General features: G+C 31.9%; 2 protein-coding genes across 2 annotated transcripts in view; both read right to left on the bottom strand.

Annotated features, from left to right (window-relative positions):
- The window catches only part of LOC127725503 (zinc finger E-box-binding homeobox 1-like), a 256,029-nt gene that overhangs the window by 192,011 nt on the left and 48,738 nt on the right, over positions 1-15,280 (bottom strand). The window lies entirely within an intron of this gene.
- Positions 14,287-15,028, bottom strand: LOC127738222 (small proline-rich protein 3-like). Its single transcript, XM_052249402.1, has 2 exons — positions 14,675-15,028; positions 14,287-14,298 (listed from the first exon to the last, which is right to left on the bottom strand). Exons 1-2 carry the CDS (start codon positions 15,026-15,028, stop codon positions 14,287-14,289), a joined length of 366 nt encoding a protein of 121 aa, XP_052105362.1.

Consider the following 15,280-nt stretch of genomic DNA (forward strand, 5'->3'; position numbering starts at 1 on the left):
TTTTTGCAACGGAACATTTACATCACAAAAGTAACACTTACAACCCAAACACAGTATATAAGACATCATAGAAAGTTTAGTTTACACAATTGTGAAAACAGTTGATCAGGAGTTTTTGATTAATTAGATAACGCGTTTACAACGGTACATTGTCAGAGCTCTGCTTAATTGTGGTCCAAATTATAAAAATCTAACATAAATAAACAAATTTTAAAATCTCCTAAAAACTATTTTACAATTTCGTATTTATCAGATTAAAACCGAATATTCATCATTCTGTCGTCTTAAAGAAATATATATTATTTGTTTTTTTTATATTTTGACGAAAATTTTGATGAGCTTAATTACTATAAATAGAAATTCGTTTTCTTATCTCTGCCTGCATCTATCATCACTCGGTGTCTATAAATAGACATTTGATATATTATCGCTGACCCTGTTAAGTCTTCTAATATTGCATGCATGATTAACTTTGATGTTATCGATCGTAATTTACGCGGTACATTTAATTAATCTTCCTACGTCGTCATTTCATTTCTTAAAATATTTTCATATCTTACATCTGCATGGTCAAATGTAATTTTTTTAAATATATTTTAGATTTCAGTTATTTTTTTCAAATTTAATTTCTACCTATTCACATTTTAATAACGAAAAAGGATCCAGAGGTACCTATAACAATCTGATTTGTAATTTTAACAAAAAAGAAATAATGTTGCAATATTTAAACAAAAATGAATTACTGTAACTATTTCTTTTTGCAATTTTAATTAAAATAAAAACTGAAATGTACTTTCATAATTAATCTTAACGTTATTTTAAATTAACGAATTTTTTTTTTTAAATCCTCGTTTTTTACACCTATCCTAGACGTAAAATTTTATTAAAGCGCAAGAAAGACTTCCTTTTAATTTCAGTATTAAAACAAATGAAATTCCTGTTTTTGTACATCTTCCCTAGATGTCGAATCTTAAATGAAATGCTAGATGGACTTCTTTTTTAATTTCAGTTTTAACGAATCTTAAATACGCATAATCATTTCAAATATATCACATTGTTTACATGAAATCATATCTCATATCTCAACGCAGCTGATATCAACGATTGACTCTAATTAAAATAACTACGCATATAGGTAATGTAAATATTAGCAGCTTGTATTTGCGTGCAACTCACATTTAAATTACTATGGATGAAGGTCGTTTGAAAATTAAGCTGTTTTAAAATCTATATTATTAACACAGCTTGCATCAGAATAAATTTCGTTACATATGCAACACTAATTAAAATGACTACAGTAAGCAGTCTCAATTAACACTAAACACATATCTCTATAGCAACTTTAAAATGCTAATGCATACTAGCAATAGGTCGATTAATAAGCTACTACGCATGTAGTTCCGAATAGAAGCTGTATTACGAATATCAAAGGGCCATAGAAAGAACAGATGTATTCCGAAATGACTTCCGGTGTTCCGAAAGACAACAGAGGTCGTCCAATATTAAACCGAATAATCCAGTCGTTATATTTCGCTCACTTCGATCGCTACATTAATGCTTGAATGCATATCCAATCAGAACGCGTCAACCGGAAGTTCTTATATGTATTTTATTGTATGCACATTGAAAATGTATTTCACAGATACTTTTCTATTGTTTAGGTATACACTTCCTTCAACAGAGCTGGTTTGAGCAGTTCGTACAAATCTACAGTAAGACATGTTGATGTTATTTGTAAGGACTTTGACTTGCCTGTGAAAATATTGTCTCAAAAGTTAGCTATTGGTACAAAGGATACAGACAAAGATATGAACGCATTAGGTATGTTAAATTTTATATTTTTCATTATGTATGTTGACCAGGCTAAACACCAAACATTGCACAAATTGCATGTGATATAAAAATAAGATGTGGTATTATTACCAATGAGACAATCTTCAACTTTGTTTAAGCCTATCCCTTTAATCACATGTAAATCATTTGATGCCTACAATAATTGATTTATGAGTGAATAATGAGTCCGAGGGCGTGATAGGGGATGCTTCAACATGGAAATGGAATTTTAATGTTATGTTTTAAAGTACATAAATACAAGAACATTTCTCTTGATTATTTTTTTTAATGAAAATATTTTACGTTTGTATAAGTTTATGTTAGTTATTAAGGTTTACATGGAAAATAATGATATGTTCATTTGTCAACCACATTACTACATGTATTCCATGAGCATGTATAATCAATTAAATATTTTTATTATTATTATACATCATTTCAGATGATCATAATTATGCCTTGTCCACTTTCTTGGAAGATGATTCTACATTACATTTATCCATGGAATCCCCAGCAATAACATTGTCTTCTGTACAGACACCAGCAAAGCCAGTGCATGACGGACCTCTGGAGGACTATGACCGTAAGGGGGCGCTGTAATCATTCGAGTTAGTCCAAATTATACTGCGTGAACCCTCTGGGGTTCACGCAATAATGGCTGCAACAATATACCTCCCACGTGAATCCACGTGTATCGTAACCAATGTACAAACGCTATGCCGATTTCCCTGTGTTAAGAATTGCAATTGAAAAAAAAATACAGAACTTTTCTTCTTATTGTGATGCGTAACAAAAAGAATTAATGCATTAGAGCCCGGAAAAATGTACAAAATCAAAATAAAACAAAATTCCGCTAAATTCCATTAATGCTTTTGGCGCATTAAAGCCATTTCAAAACATGACGTCATACGAATGAAAACGCTAAAGCTGAAGGTTTTCCCGTACTGTGAAGACTCCAAATTCGGATATAAATTAAATATAACTACGAACAAAACTATTAAAACAAATACCAAACTCCAACGTTAATTCAAAAGAGGGGAAGTCCAAAAAGTCCTGACAAAACCAAATGCTGGACTTTATCAACAAACGAAACGATTGGATAACAACTGTTATATTCCTGACTTGGTACAGCCATATCAGAAGAAAATGTTCATGACACTTGTTTATTGGATTACATGCATGTGTATCGCGCATGAATGGATCACAGTAACATGGTCTATATGGAAGCGTTAACCAAGGAAAAATATCCTAACGGACCAATAATGGGTTCTCAACTAAAATTTGTAATTCCCATTTGCCATCACAGAATTTTTTGACAATTTTTGAATTTTTAAGGTAAAATTATGTTGTATTCTACTAAATTTTTCAATGTCCAGAGAAAATGTTACGGCCATGTTCAATATTCGGAATATTTCTACTATATTGCATTTGTTTTAGTATCAACATATGCTCATTTTACAAAAAATCATACTGATTCATTTATTTCTATGAATAGCAGATGCTGCATAATGGATTTTATTGGTTCTCAAAGATTATGGATGCTCTCTTGATTATATTAATAACTTTTGTAGTTGTGAAATTGTTTTGTATAAAAAGCACTTCTTATTTCTGTTTAAAGCATATTTCAAAAAAGTGTCTGCAGATAATGAAGAAAAAAATTAAAATTGCATCTTCACCGTTGATAGATGCTGATGTAATTCTTTTAATTTCATATTGAATACCTCAACGTTTGGATGTTGGCTTTCAATTAATTTTAGATGCTGACTTCCCATCATATTGGAATGATGACATCACATCAGTTTGGATGCTAGCATCCCAAAATATTGGGATTCTGGCATCCCAGTATAAGGGGATGCTGGCATCCAAACATATCGGGATGCTGGCATCCCAACATATCCGGATGTTGGCATCCCAACATATCCGGATGCTGGCATCCAAACATATCCGGATGCTGGCATCCCAACATATCGGGATGCTGGCATCCCAACATATCGGGATGCTCGCATCCCAAAATATCCAGATGTTGGCATCCCAACATATCCGGATGCTGGCATCCCAACATATCCGGATGCTGGCATCCCAACATATCCGGATGCTGGCATCCCAACATATCCGGATGCTGGCATCCCAACATATCGGGATGCTCGCATCCCAAAATATCCAGATGTTGGCATCCCAACATATCCGGATGCTGGCATCCCAACATATCCGGATGCTGGCATCCCAAAATATGGGGATTCTGGCATCACAACCATTCAGACATACCTTTTTTCATGATGTCATACAAATTTAAATGCTGCTTCCTAATCAACTGGATTTTAGTATTAATCCACCAATATAACATCCAGTACATTTCCTAAGGTTTTGATGTGTGTTGAATGCATATGAAAACAATCCAGTAAACTAGGAAACATAAAAAAAAAACTACTGATGAATGCCGGGAAGATGATATTTTTTGTCCTTGTTCATGTCCAGTCACTGTGGCTAGTTTAATTGAGAATGAGAAATCATGGGTCAGAGTGTGAAATATATACTTGACCAACATACTGAGTATGATTTGTAAAGTGCTAGTTCACCATGTGAATGCTGATGTCAACAATTTGATATTTGTAAAACTATGTCCATGTACTAAGTTTTCCAACAATTGGCCAACTTTAATGTTATTTTTCTAACTTTGATTACCATTATGTAAGACATATAAAAAAAGAAGATGTGGTATGATTGCCAATGAGACAACTCTCCACAAGAGACCATAGGACACAGAAATTAACAACTATAGGTCACCATACGGCCTTCAACAATGAGCAAAGCCCATACCGCATAGTCAGTATGTATACATGTGATGTTATTGTGATCTGATTTTACAATTTTACAGTCTGATATGCTTATGATTAAAAATTAAAAAATTAATTGCTCATTTTAATTTGTTGTGTAAGGCATTTCAATCAAATTAATTAAACCAATTTTTACTGGTCTTTACCCAATGACCATCAACCTTGGGAATGACTGATTAAGTCATCCAGGACATACACTCTACAAATGGATTGGTGACTGTACTTTATTAAGATGCTAAATATGAGGTATGTTATATGTAAACCTGCATTACAATTTTGTGTCTATGACAAACCCCATTTTTGATTAAAGTATAAATTGGCATTCAATATATAAAATAAGGAGATCTTTTTTCCGCAATTGCCTGTATACAATAAATAATACATTTACTACGTTTATAACCATGCAATATCTATAAAAAAAATTATTTCTATTATCGATACTGGTGCACATTCTCTTTGATCTGTACGTACTGGATATTGTCAGTATCTCTGGACTCTCTGTATACATCTTTCCATGATTCAGTACATCATGTTAGGATCTACTTTCATTTCATTAGCACAATTTACATTTCTTTATTACAATCATTAAACTTGAATCATTTTTTTCTGTATTTTAGTAATTCAATATTTGTTAAACATTTAATCAAATCAGTTACACGAACTGGAGCTTTCTAACTTTCTTTTATCATTTATCTAATCTGAAATCAGCTGGAATCTCAAATGATCTAGTGCTGTTTGGATGTTTCGTTGTCTAAGTTCAACCTGTCCAATAACTATAAAGTGTTACGATACATAATACACAACACATGGATAGTAACCGGAAAGGTACAGCCACTTCTTGAAAAATGATGAAACGAGAAATCCAATACAGTTTTAACATACGCATACATATTCTGACCGATAAAAATGTTTGAAGAAATTGCTTAAAATGAAAATCTCGTTGTTTACATCTTCAGCCATGCCAATTTGGACTTATATTTGTCTCTTAATTGGCATACATCCCGAACATCCTTTAGTTTTACATTCAGAGTTAGTTACGAGTTAGGCACTCTGGTCTTTAAAATATAATCTGGCCATAAGCAACCAATGAGTCTATATATTCTTCATATTAAATGTTGCAAATATATGAAAGGTAATCAACAATAAATTTTCGTTGTAACATCACAACACTATTGAACAGAAAGTAAATATTCATGTATGATGTAGTATTAAATCGGTTAAAAATTGATTTCTCCCAAAGTTGAAAATGACCACTCGTGGTTAATAACAAATGTGGTATACGTACTTGCGCCCCCTTCCCCACAAGAACACGCATTAATTTATTATTCGAAGAAAACCTTTATTTGAACTTCACTTAACTAAAGTTTTCCATACTAATCTATGCCTGATGTTTCTGTGTAGTCGTAAAAAAACTATTGAAAACACATACAGCCTTCACGCTTAACTTTTGAGTCCACAAGCCAGAAGCTCATTTTTTTCTAAATTTTAGTTTTATTCTGTTGGCTTGTAAAGAAGAATTGTACAAGTCCGATAGCAATTTTACAAGCCAATGCCGTAGAACTTGTGGTTAAGCGTGAAGACTGCACATCTGAACCACTAATTCAATTGATTTTTATGGAACAACACCCAGATCTGTACAATATCAAAAGGGGAAAAGTGTGCAATGTCACCAATGTTTCTTTTTATTTTTGAGAAATACATCCTATTTAGCAATTTTCGTGAAATTTCATTCCCATCCAAGGATGGATTTGTTTTACACCTTAATTTGTGTTGGTTTTTTTCTTGAGCCTAGTCTTAGAACACAAAACTTGTGTGGCGATATTTACATTTTCTTTAATTTTCGTATTTTATTTTCATTCATTTTGCAAAGGACAAGGTACGATAAGGGGCATTTTTGGCCCCCTCTCCAAATAAGTTTAAATTAATATCAGTGATGGTCTTAGTATAGAAACTTGGAAAAACAATGATTTTATTGTGTTCCGGTGAAAGGGAGGTTGCCTAGCAACGGTTTTTATTAAGTATCAAAATTATCAAATATTAATAGCATTATCAGTACAAACTTAAATAATTCCAAATAATATTGTTTGGCTAAGAAAAACTTGAAGTCACAAATGAAATCATTCACTGTATGCTCAAAAACAACCTAGCAACAGAAATTTTGCCTAGCAACGGTTAGAAATTGGTGTTTTCCCCCTCTGAAGTATGCATTTTGCAGTTGGTTGAAGAGTTTTCTTTTCCATATGGTGTTTCATTCCCATATACTATCATACACATCTTTATTCTTAACATATTCCGTATTAGCATAGCAACACAAATGTTGCTTAGCAACGGCAAACAAATGTTAGAATTAAAGACAATTACAAATCAATTAGTCATTTTATTGAACAAATTTGATTAAATGTAATGCAGATTGTCTCTTGATTAACAACTTTCAGTTAGAAATGAAAATTTAGTTCAATGTTGGTTCACTTAATGCTTATCAACAACTTAGCCACATATCAAGTGCATAGCAACCGTTCAATAATGGGTTCTTAATGTTATCTGAAGTATGAATTTAATAATTTTGGAAGAATATACTTTCTCATATGATGTAACACTATAATACAAACATCTAGTGTATCATTAATCTTTTCTGACGAATTCCATATCGAGCATAGAAACCCACACGTTGCTACGCAACAGCAAACATTTTTTTAATCAAAGACAACTACAAAACCTATGTTTCAATATGAAGGTCTTTTCATGAAAACAAGAATATAAAGGATTTACCAATTAGGGGTGGATCTGAACAGTTTTTTTGCCCCACCTAGGGGCATTGTGTTTTTCGATCTGTGCGTCCGTTCGTCCGTCTGTCCCGCTTCAGGTTAAAGTTTTTAGTTAAGGTAGTTTTTGATGAACTTGTAGTCCACTCAACTTAAAAGTTTGTACACATGTTCCCTTTGATATGATCTTTCTAATTTTTAATGCCAAATTAGAGTTTTGACCCCAATTTCGCGGTCCACTTAACATAGAAAATGATAGTGCGAGTGGGGCATCCGTGTACTATGGACACATTCTTGATTAGATATTTAATAGTTAATGAAATGAAAGAGACGTGGTTTGTCCCAAAAACAGACTTCATTCGGAATAAAATGTCTAATCCAGGTACTTAAGATTTAATATAATGTAGGGGTGGGGATGTAAATGTGTCACCTGGGTACAAAACCTATGGTGAAATAGAAATGACTTGTCAAGGCAATGGATGGGGGTATAAACCATTTTGGAGATAATTAACAATTCATCATATAACGGGGATTTGATCACAAGGAACTATTCCTTCGATGCAGTAAAATGAAATTGACAAAGCCTGTAAGAACATATATGGTTTTAGGGTTGGACATATAAAACTCAATTATTTTACCTTTAAAGTCAAAGGTCAAGAACAAAACATCTATAAGTTTGACCTTGAGATCAACGATTAAGGTCATACTGATATTAAACTGATATCTAATGGCTATAACTTTATGCCAAATATCATAAGTCAATGTCAAAAAATTAAATAAGTGTCGGCTAGGACAAGTGTGTATGAGAATAAAATCCAGAAAAAGAAAACGAAGAAAAAAACTTAAATTAAACATTATGTATCCATTCATTTCTTCTTAAAAATGATATATATAGTAATTTTTTCCAAGCTTGAAATATAAAACATTTATAATCACATTTTTTTATTGTAGTTATTAATATATTAGGCCAAACCTAAGACATAGTTGAGAATATTGTCCCCCCTTTTTTCTTCAAATTGGTAAAGGGACATTTTTGGTATAAACCATACTTATGTGGTACAACATAAATTATTAAGAGCAATTTATGTATCCCTTAGCTGTATAACTTGCTAAACTGGTTCAAAATTGCATGTGCAGTGAGATTTTTGAATTCTTATATGAGTATATATCATTTGCCTAGATTGTAAAAGGCTACCATAAGAAAACCAATAAAACTTGAAAAATCTTAGGATTATTTGACCAAGAGCTTTTGTTTTACCATAAACAAGTCATAATATACATGTTGTATTGCTTTTAATCCCAAATTATACAAATATAAGAACTTGGAGTCAAGTCTTAACTGCATGCATGTTGTATGACCATAAAAGGTCAAAGTACCTTATTGTGTCAATTTAACAGCTGAAATACCCGTAAACAGAATTGTTCATCCAAAAAAGTTGATTAAACATGATTACTGACATCAAATATGACTTTTTTTCATTGAAATAGGTACTACTTCTAAAAATTGAATTTCTGATAATTCTCTGTAATAGGAAGTACACCACTAATTCATTGCCCCATTGCTTTCTATGTTAAATTCCTCAATTTCAAACAGGCACAGCTCTTTTGTTTTAAGTTCAAATAAAGTGACAATCATTGCATGTCAAAGCAACACTTTATGGTGCCTTGTGCTGAAAAAATCAACATACCTTTAATGGCATATAAGAAAGAACTGGTTCCCGGAACTTCGGATTACCAAAACATGTACTTCAGATCTGACAAACTGGCAAAATGTACTACCTTTTTTAAATTTAATGCAATGTTTTTTTATTCAAAATTATAAGTCAAAAAGTGTTCTACAATAATCACCAGTCATTCAGCTTTCATTTGATACCAAATTTACCTAAATATTCTACATATTTTGAAAGTTACACCCATGCGTAGGAATTAATTTGTGTTTAATATGTACTACTTTTTGGTATGTGCTTTCTGGCCGGGCCCGAATTAGTGGTGTTACACCTCATAACGAACACAATTGTTGAATGCCGTACGGTTGCCTATAATTGATTACATCCACTTCATTTAAACTTGGTAGATAGTTGTTTCATTGGCAATCATACCATATCTCCTTATTTTTGTACAAGTGAATCGGTTAATTTAGCACACTATCTATACTTATATACTAAGAATATGTTTGTTCTTACAACATTAGATGAAGTCTATTCAATACAGATAAAAGCGGGGGTCTGATTTTAAAAAGCAATTCCTATATATGTGCTTTAAAAAATAAACTACTATTATTATCAGGAACACTCGAAATCAAAAGCAGAAAAAGTTTTTAAGTATAACCAAATTTAATTAAACATATTTTTTTTAAAATAGACAATCAACTTTTATTTAATTGTAGTAAAATTTGATAATTTTGATAATTTTACAAGCTGATAATATATATTACACATTGATCCAATTGATTATGGAAGATCGAACTACTGAGCAGAATGTACTCTTATAAGACTAACAGTATAATCGTATATCTACTTTAGTTGATCTCAGGTTGATAGTTGGAAATTGTACCAAATATTCTTATTATCCCATATTCATGTGTCAGGACAATGATAATACAGATGTGTCGTCTTTATCTCACTTAAAAAGAGGTAATCTATACTTTCTTTAACATACTTATATTTAAACGCTCTGACTTGTATTTGTTCTGAAAGACTCTATTCAGGTCTTGTCTGAAGCAGTAAAAGAATCAAGTTCCCAGCAAATGGAAATATTTTGCATTATAATAATAATGATTTATTTTATTATAGTGTCACATATTTGATCAGACATATATCTATATATACATATATATACAATTACATAAACAACACAGAATTAAAATGACCAAATATCCAGCCTTATGTAGACTTATGAGACATTTATGTACAAACATTTCTAAAATCTAAATGTTAAAAGAATTAACTAAACAAGTCATTCTTAGTTTATATGTGTAAAATTAAATTCTAAAAATCAAAAAAAGATTTAAAATTGTTACTTAACATCACACTGAGCTTTAATTAGAGGCTCTCAAGAGCCTGTGTCGCTCACCTTGGTCTATATGCATATTCAACAAAAGACACTCTCCAACATTGTAGACGAGAATAGAATTAATGACAAAACTCTCTTTTTTTATATCATTAATAACAGCAAACACATTTTAGGAGAGCCTAACATGATGATGAGATCGTGATAAGAATTAATAATTAGAGAATGAATATATGCCATTGAGAAAACATAAACCTAAATTAAAGATTTATTTGCACAATACGCTTTGATTATTTTTTTTTTTTATTTAATTCTTTGACTTTACTTTGAAGTAACAAACAAGATGGATTCACAATACAGTATATTCAATTTCAAAAAATTTCATTTGAATATAAGAATTTGTATCAGTTGTTGAATAGGCTATTGTCTCACTCGTAAAGCCAACATCCCATTCCACCTGCATGGCCTTTGCATATAGCCATTGTGTCATCAAATGGTAACAACAGGCGTCTCTCTGAATAATTATGATTCTCTCAGTACCAATTATGAATAATTTTATACTCAATTACTGTCTTGAAATTTAATTAATTAGTACAATAACCGATTTGTTTTTTGCAACGGAACATTTACATCACAAAAGTAACACTTACAACCCAAACACAGTATATAAGACATCATAGAAAGTTTAGTTTACACAATTGTGAAAACAGTTGATCAGGAGTTTTTGATTAATTAGATAACGCGTTTACAACGGTACATTGTCAGAGCTCTGCTTAATTGTGGTCCAAATTATAAAAATCTAACATAAATAAACAAATTTCAAAATCTCCTAAAAACTATTTTACAATTTCGTATTTATCAGATTAAAACCGAATATTCATCATTCTGTTGTCTTAAAGAAATATATATTATTTGTTTTTTTTATATTTTGACGAAAATTTTGATGAGCTTAATTACTATAAATAGAAATTCGTTTTCTTATCTCTGCCTGCATCTATCATCACTCGGTGTCTATAAATAGACATTTGATATATTATCGCTGACCCTGTTAAGTCTTCTAATATTGCATGCATGATTAACTTTGATGTTATCGATCGTAATTTACGCGGTACATTTAATTAATCTTCCTAAGTCGTCATCTCATTTCTTAAAATATTTTCATATCTTACATCTGCATGGTCAAATGTAATTTTTTAAAATATATTTTAGATTTCAGTTATTTTTTTCAAATTTAATTTCTACCTATTCACATTTTAATAACGAAAAAGGATCCAGAGGTACCTATAACAATCTGATTTGTAATTTTAACAAAAAAGAAATAATATTGCAATATTTAAACAAAAATGATTTACTGTAACTATTTCTTTTTGCAATTTTAATTAAAATAAAAACTGAAATGTACTTTCATAATTAATCTTAACATTATTTTAAATTAACGAATTTTTTTTTTTAAATCCTCGTTTTTTACACCTATCCTAGACGTAAAATTTTATTAAAGCGCAAGAAAGACTTCCTTTTAATTTCAGTATTAAAACAAATGAAATTCCTGTTTTTGTACATCTTCCCTAGATGTCGAATCTTAAATGAAATGCTAGATGGACTTCTTTTTTAATTTCAGTTTTAACGAATCTTAAATACGCATAATCATTTCAAATATATCACATTGTTTACATGAAATCATATCTCATATCTCAACGCAGCTGGTATCAACGTTTGACTCTAATTAAAATAACTACGCATATAGGTAATGTAAATATTAGCAGCTTGTATTTGCGTGCAACTCACATTTAAATTACTATGGATGAAGGTAATTTGAAAATTAAGCTGTTTTAAAATCTATATTAGTAATACAGCTTGCATCAGAATAAATTTCGTAACATATGCGACACTAATTAAAATGACTACAGTAAGCAGTCTCAATTAACACTAAACACATATCTCTATAGCAACTTTAAAATGCTAATGCATACTAGCAATAGGTCGATTAATAAGCTACTACGCATGTAGTTCCGAATAGAAGCTGTATTACGAATATCAAAGGGCCATAGAAAGAACAGATGTATTCCGAAATGACTTCCGGTGTTCCGAAAGACTACAGAGGTCGTCCAATATTAACCCGAATAATCCAGTCGTTATAGTTCGCTCACTTCGATCGCTACATTAATGCTTGAATGCATATCCAATCAGAACGCGTCAACCGGAAGTTCTTATATGTATTTTATTGTATGCACATTGAAAATGTATTTCACAGATACTTTTCTATTGTTTAGGTATACACTTCCTTCAACAGAGCTGGTTTGAGCAGTTCGTACAAATCTACAGTAAGACATGTTGATGTTATTTGTAAGGACTTTGACTTGCCTGTGAAAATATTGTCTCAAAAGTTAGCTATTGGTACAAATGATACAGACAAAGATATGAACGCATTAGGTATGTTAAATTTTATATTTTTCATTATGTATGTTGACCAGGCTAAACACCAAACATTGCACAAATTGCATGTGATATAAAAATAAGATGTGGTATTATTACCAATGAGACAATCTTCAACTTTGTTTAAGCCTATCCCTTTAATCACATGTAAATCATTTGATGCCTACAATAATTGATTTATGAGTGAATAATGAGTCCGAGGGCGTGATAGGGGATGCTTCAACATGAAAATGGAATTTTGATGTTATGTTTTAAAGTACATTAATACAAGAACATTTCTCTTGATTATTTTTTTTTAATGAAAATATTTTACGTTTGTATAAGTTTATGTTAGTTATTAAGGTTTACATGGAAAATAATGATATGTTCATTTGTCAACCACATTACTACATGTATTCCATGAGCATGTATAATCAATTAAATATTTTTATTATTATTATACATCATTTCAGATGATCATAATTATGCCTTGTCCACTTTCTGGGAAGATGATTCTACATTACATTTATGCCGATTTCCATGTGTTAAGAATTGCAATTGAAAAAAAAATACAGAACTTTTCTTCTTATTGTGATGCATAACAAAAAAAATTAATGCATTAGAGCCCGGAAAAATGTACAAAATCAAAATAAAACAAAATTCCGCTAAATTCCATTAATGCTTTTGGCGCATTAAAGCCATTTCAAAACATGACGTCATACGAATGAAAACGCTAAAGCTGAAGGTTTTCCCGTACTGTGAAGACTCCAAATTCGGATATAAATTAAATATAACTACGAACAAAACTATTAAAACAAATACCAAACTCCAACGTTAATTCAAAAGAGGGGAAGTCCAAAAAGTCCTGACAAAACCAAATGCTGGACTATATCAACAAACGAAACGATTGGATAACAACTGTTATATTCCTGACTTGGTACAGCCATATCAGAAGAAAATGTTCATGACACTTGTTTATTGGATTACATGCATGTGTATCGCGCATGAATGGATCACAGTAACATGGTCTATATGGAAGCGTTAACCAAGGAAAAAAATCCTAACGGACCAATAATGGGTTCTCAACTAAAATTTGTAATTCCCATTTGCCATCACAGAATTTTTTGACAATTTTTGAATTTTTAAGGTAAAATTATGTTGTATTCTACTAAATTTTTCAATGTCCAGAGAAAATGTTACGGCCATGTTCCATATTCGGAATATTTCTACTATATTGCATTTGTTTTAGTATCAACATATGCTCATTTTACAAAAAATCATACTGATTCATTTATTTCTATGAATATCAGATGCTGCATAATGGATTTTATTGGTTCTCAAAGATTATGGATGCTCTCTTGATTATATTAATAACTTTTGTAGTTGTGAAATTGTTTTGTATAAAAAGCACTTCTTATTTCTGTTTATAGCATATTTCAAAAAAGTGTCTGCAGATAATGAAGAAAAAAATTAAAATTGCATCTTCACCGTTGATAGATGCTGATGTAATTCTTTTAATTTCATATTGAATACCTCAACGTTTGGATGTTGGCTTTCAATTAATTTTAAATGCTGACTTCCCATCACATTGGAATGATGACATCACATCAGTTTGGATGCTAGCATCCCAAAATATTGGGATTCTGGCATCCCAGTATAAGGGGATGCTGGCATCCAAACATATCCGGATGCTGGCATCCCAACATATCCGGATGCTGGCATCCCAACATATCCGGATGCTGGCATCCCAACATATCGGGATGCTGGCATCCCAAAATATCCGGATGCTGGCATCCCAACATATCTGGATGCTGGCATCCCAACATATCGGGATGCTGGCATCCCAACATATCCGGATGTTGGCATCCCAACATATCCGGATGCTGGCATCCCAACATATCCGGATGCTGGCATCCCAACATATCCAGATGCTGGCATCCCAACATATCGGGATGCTCGCATCCCAAAATATCCAGATGTTGGCATCCCAACATATCCGGATGCTGGCATCCCAACATATCCGGATGCTGGCATCCCAACATATCCGGATGGTGGCATCCCAAAATATCCGGATGCTGGCATCCCAACATATCGGGATGCTCGCATCCCAAAATATCCAGATGTTGGCATCCCAACATATCCGGATGCTGGCATCCCAACATATCCGGATGCTGGCATCCCAAAATATGGGGATTCTGGCATCACAACCATTCAGACATACCTTTTTTCATGATGTCATACAAATTTAAATGCTGCTTCCTAATCAACTGGATTTTAGTATTAATCCACCAATATAACACCCAGTACATTTCCTAAGGTTTTGATGTGTGTTGAATGCATATGAAAACAATCCAGTAAACTAGGAAACATAAAAAAAAAAACTACTGATGAATGCCGGGAAGATGATATTTTTGTCCTTGTTCATGTCCA

This window comes from Mytilus californianus, unplaced genomic scaffold, assembly GCF_021869535.1.
Source record: "Mytilus californianus isolate M0D057914Y unplaced genomic scaffold, xbMytCali1.0.p SCAF_1, whole genome shotgun sequence".
Taxonomy (NCBI): domain Eukaryota; kingdom Metazoa; phylum Mollusca; class Bivalvia; order Mytilida; family Mytilidae; genus Mytilus; species Mytilus californianus.

Coding starts and splice junctions, on each gene's coding strand:
- LOC127738222 (XM_052249402.1), bottom strand. CDS start 15,028: ATGCCAGCATCCGGATATGTTGGGATGCCAGCATCCGGATATGTTGGG.